General features: G+C 48.7%; 1 protein-coding gene across 4 annotated transcripts; it reads left to right on the top strand.

Annotated features, from left to right (window-relative positions):
* The first annotated feature begins 1 nt into the window (after nt 1).
* On the top strand, nt 2–1,707 carry LOC114890817 (spindlin-2B). Of its 4 annotated transcripts, XM_029214724.1 has the most exons (3): nt 2–153; nt 759–985; nt 1,289–1,707. In XM_029214724.1, exons 2-3 carry the CDS (start codon nt 761–763, stop codon nt 1,535–1,537), a joined length of 474 nt encoding a protein of 157 aa, XP_029070557.1. In that variant the 5' UTR covers nt 2–153; nt 759–760; the 3' UTR covers nt 1,538–1,707. The 4 variants fall into 4 exon arrangements, with proteins under 4 accessions (XP_029070557.1, XP_029070544.1, XP_029070535.1 ...); XM_029214711.1 differs by having other exon boundaries at nt 759–1,707; XM_029214702.1 differs by having other exon boundaries at nt 2–165; nt 759–1,707.
* Nucleotides 1,708–4,557: the final 2,850 nt, after the last annotated feature.

Here is a 4,557-nt window from a genome sequence, read left to right as displayed (position 1 = left end):
CCTAAGGATCCTCCCCTTCCAGCTCTTGCAAACACCCGGCTCCTCGGGAGCCTGCGGATCCTTCTTGGACGCAGGCTCACCGCAAAGGAAGCTGCGAGGTGTCCGATTTGCACACGTGAAGCCCGAGATCCGGGGCGGTGGACGCCAGGCAAGGCAAGGCCATTGGTGGGCGCTGGGATGGAGAAGGGGGATGGGATGGACTCCTGCAGGAGATAAGGGGTGGAGGCGGGCGCCGGGGTGGGAAGGGGGAGTGCAATGGGCAGTAGGAAAGGGGAATAGCGTAAGGAATCAGGCAAGACATTGAAGGTGAGCACGGAGAGGCGAGGGCGCTGGGGGCCAAGAAAGAGAGTGGGGGTGGACGGGGGCGTGTGGGTAGCAGACTGGGGTGCTCAGAGCAGGAGGACAGTGCATGCGGGTCAGGGCGGTGGAGGGACAGGGCTTTTGCAGGGGATTGAGAGTGGGCACCAGTGGCGGGTGACGGAGGCGGAGGTCTCTGAACAAGGAGGTAGCCCGCCCCCTCCTGCAGAGTTCCTAACCCCAGGCAGCACCACTGCCGCTGCCGCCTTCTCCCGCAACCTCAAGGAACCTAGAAGGGAGAGCACTTTCAGGCACACAGCCAGGATTTCCAGCATTGCTGCCAGGCTCATGGGGAAATTTTAGGCGCTGGCGCAGGGTACATGGAGACGACGCTGTCTGGAGAACTTCACCTTATGGCATATTGAATGTTCCTCTCTTCTCTTCTCTCCTCCTCCTTGCAGACATGAAAACCCCCAACTCGCAGGAAGCCGAAGGGCAACAAACCAGGGCAGTTGCAGGACGGGCCACTGGGTCTGCAAACATGACAAAGAGAAAAGCCTCCGAAAAGAAACAGAGAGGAAGACCTTCGTCCCAGCCCCACAGGAACATCGTGGGCTGCAGGATTTCACACGGATGGAAGGAAGGCGATGAGCCCATCACCCAGTGGAAAGGAACCGTTCTGGATCAGGTGCCTATAAATCCTTCTCTTTATCTGGTGAAATATGATGGAATTGACTGTGTCTATGGACTGGAACTTCACAGAGATGAAAGAGTTTTGTCTCTTAAAATTCTTTCCGACAGGGTGGCATCATCTCAAGTCAGTGATGCAAACCTTGCAAATACCATAATTGGTAAAGCTGTGGAACATATGTTTGAGGGTGAGCATGGTTCTAAGGATGAATGGAGAGGAATGGTCTTGGCCCAAGCACCTATCATGAAAGCCTGGTTTTATATTACCTATGAGAAAGATCCTGTCTTGTACATGTACCAGCTTCTAGATGATTATAAAGAAGGAGACCTCCGTATCATGCCAGAGTCCAGTGAGTCTCCTCCAGCAGAGAGGGAGCCAGGAGGAGTTGTAGATGGCCTGATAGGTAAACATGTGGAATATACCAAAGAAGATGGCTCCAAACGGATCGGCATGGTCATTCACCAAGTGGAAGCCAAACCCTCTGTGTATTTCATCAAGTTTGATGATGATTTCCATATCTATGTCTATGATTTGGTGAAAAAGTCCTAACTGTTAGGGTAAACTTTGCCACATTTGTGAAAACAAATGTGTACTTTGTAGACATGCAAAATAATGTTACTTTTCAGTGTATTGAAAGCTTTAGGGTCCCTGTTAATCCGACATCTTTGCCAGCATAACTGTTGTTTTGTCCTGAAAAATACAAATTTATGTGGCCATGACATGCTGTGTGTAAGGAATTTGTCATGTTGAAACGATTGGGTGTGTTTGGTGGCTAGGGCATGAAAGGAAGGAACAGCTGTAAATTCAGGCTGTGAATAAAGTTCAGCTAGTATCATAATCAGTCATCTAAAAATGGAATAGGACTTAGCTGGTCTGGTCTAGGGAGGGGGGAGGAGAAGGAACTAGAGATGAGCTGTGGGGGAAGGGAGAAGGGGAGGTGGCTGCTTAGCAGGAGGTGGGGAGGGGTCAAAAATGGAGAGGCTCCCTAGCAGGCGGGATGACCTAAGAGGGGGAGGCACACAACTGGGAGGGGGTGAAGAATAACAGAGGGAGAGTGAGATCTTGAGGCTTAGAGGAAAACAGACAGAATAAATTGAGTAGAGAGGGACACAAGGACATTTAGAAGAGATCCAGAGCAAGGCAGAGAAAGATAAAGTTGGCAGAGATCTGGGGAGAGGCTAAAAGGATACTCAAATGGAGGTCTATGCATGAGTGAGGGGCCAGAAGGGGACGGACATCGAGGAAAGAGGAATTCTAAGATGAAAGACTGACAGAGGGAGTGAGAATACAGACAACAAGATATGGGAAGTGGGGTCCATGAGAGATGGGAAGACCCAAGGAAAAATAGGACTTCTGGCAGTATCCAAATTGCCCTCCCTAGCTCTGTGCCCAAAGAAGGTGGAAACCGTCAAAGAAACCAGATAGATTGAAGCTTCCCTAGAAGGACATTTTGACAGGAATGTCTCAAGAGTTAAGCAGGAGCCAAGTTTATACCTAAAAGCCTTTTATAATATCAGGGAGTTCATGCCACACCTGCTGAGCAGAACCCAAACCCTCAGCCTAAACACACTAACATGGCACTCCATAAGCAGGGGCCTGTGGGCAGCTTCCTCGTATTTTCCAGAGGACCCAAGAGCAGTAAATCTCAGACCTGAAAGTCTTGGTTCCCTTCGCCTACACTGAATAAACGATTTTTGTGGGGAACAGGTCAGTGGGGTGCTCAGAACTTAAGAGATGTGCCACCTTGCATTTGGAAAGCATTTTATCCAGAAAAATGGAAACTTGCTAAACACACGTACAGCACTCTCCTCACTGTTCTTCCTCCTCCTGGATTATACCTGGCCTCCTTACAGAGGAGGGGCATCGGAGGACTGAGCTTAATGTTTCTCTCCCGGGTGTGGGGAATACTTGACTGTCCATGCTTCTTTCAGCAGTTGCCTGAAACCACAGGTGGCTCCACCCAGTGCTTCACCAGATGGAGGTCTGCTGCCTCCAGAAGCCCCATTCTGGCTATATCCCGAGAAAGCCAGAGGCTACTGACCTTTCACAGGTACCTCCTGACCAGTCTTATCCACTTCACGCACACGGGGAGCTGTGATGGAAATTTGTGCAGCTCTATTTCCAGGTGAGATAGATGGCATGAGCAGTTGGGTGGGGAGTTGTGACTTTGTATAACTAAGTCCTTCGACTGTATGGTACCACATAGGTGGTTGGTGGGGAGAGGGTATTGTAACCTCCAATAAATTCCCTCAGAGATACAATGTCCCAACACATGGGTCTTTGTCCTTCTCTCCTTCTTTCCTTTCCCCGGTCCAGCTGTGGAAGTTTCCCTCAAAACCCTCTCTCTGGTTTTCCCACTCCACACTTCACTGAAATATACCCCTACCCTCAAAGAAACAGTTCTGGTGACTCCCCACTGCCCAGGTTTCCTTAACTCCAGGCATAGCAGGGAGAGGGAGAGGGAGAGGGAGGGAGTTTCCAGGAGTTGAAAGAAGTTGGTAATTCCCGTTCATTCTCTCCACCCAACACAGCCTGAAACTGTTTGCCTCAAGAATTACACAAGGCAAGCCCACCTCACCAGAACAGGGATAAGTTTTCTTTCATATAGCACATAATTCAGTCTAGCAAACACCTGCAGGCCACTCATGGGCCAATTTCAGCCCACTGTCATATTTTGCTTGATCGTCATGTTTTTATCATTCTCCATTTTAAAATTAGCTACTTAGACATTTGGGGGATTTCACATTTCAAAAATCCACATTTCTGGCTTACCTGAAAAAATAAAAACAAAAACAATAGACCAAGGATTAAGGCCCACATTCCAACAAGGATACAAGCAGCTGGCTCTGAGGAAGGGCTCAGCCATTTTAGACTCAGAATGCTCTCTCAATGGGGCCACACCCCCAGTTGGCCTTCTTCGCTCTAATAAAATGCCCAGTTGTCTCCTGGAGGCACTTGCATTGGTAGTTTTGGGGCTAGACCCAGGGAAACCTGCCTAGCCCCCCTTTGGCTTACTTTAACCCCATTTGCTTTTTAAGTTATTTGCTCTATCTTCATCTCACCAATACTTACTTCAGGTGGTCTCTCTGCCAGGCAGTCTTCTAGACACAGGTCCTTATGATATGTTTATAAGCAAAAGAAATAAATAATCTTATCTTCATGGAACTTTAATATTAGTGTGGGAGACAGACAGTAGCCAAGAGACAATAAGTAAAATATAAAGTATTTTCAAAGTGATAAGTGTTAAGAAGGAAAAAATAAAGCAAAGAACAGGGGGACTTAAATTCCAGGGAGGAGGCTGAACAGAGGGCCTCACAGAGAGCCTGGTTATTGCGTAAATACCTGAAGGCAATGAGAGAAGTGGCCCTGTGGCTGTCTGCGGAAGGAGCATTCCCAGTAGTGGGACAGCAAGTGCTGAGGTCCCAAGGCAGAAGTAGGCCTGGCATTTCAAGGAACACTGAGGATACCAGCATGGCTGGAGCTGAGTGAGCAAATGAGCAATGTAGAGAATATCAGGAAGTGAGTTCAGAGAGGTGATGTGGATCTGGGAGAAGCATATAACTTGGAGC

This window comes from Monodon monoceros, unplaced genomic scaffold (assembly GCF_005190385.1).
Source record: "Monodon monoceros isolate NGI ecotype Baffin Bay Population unplaced genomic scaffold, NGI_Narwhal_1 Contig6558_ctg1, whole genome shotgun sequence".
NCBI lineage: Eukaryota > Metazoa > Chordata > Mammalia > Artiodactyla > Monodontidae > Monodon > Monodon monoceros.
This window is presented reverse-complemented; position numbering and strand designations above follow the sequence as displayed.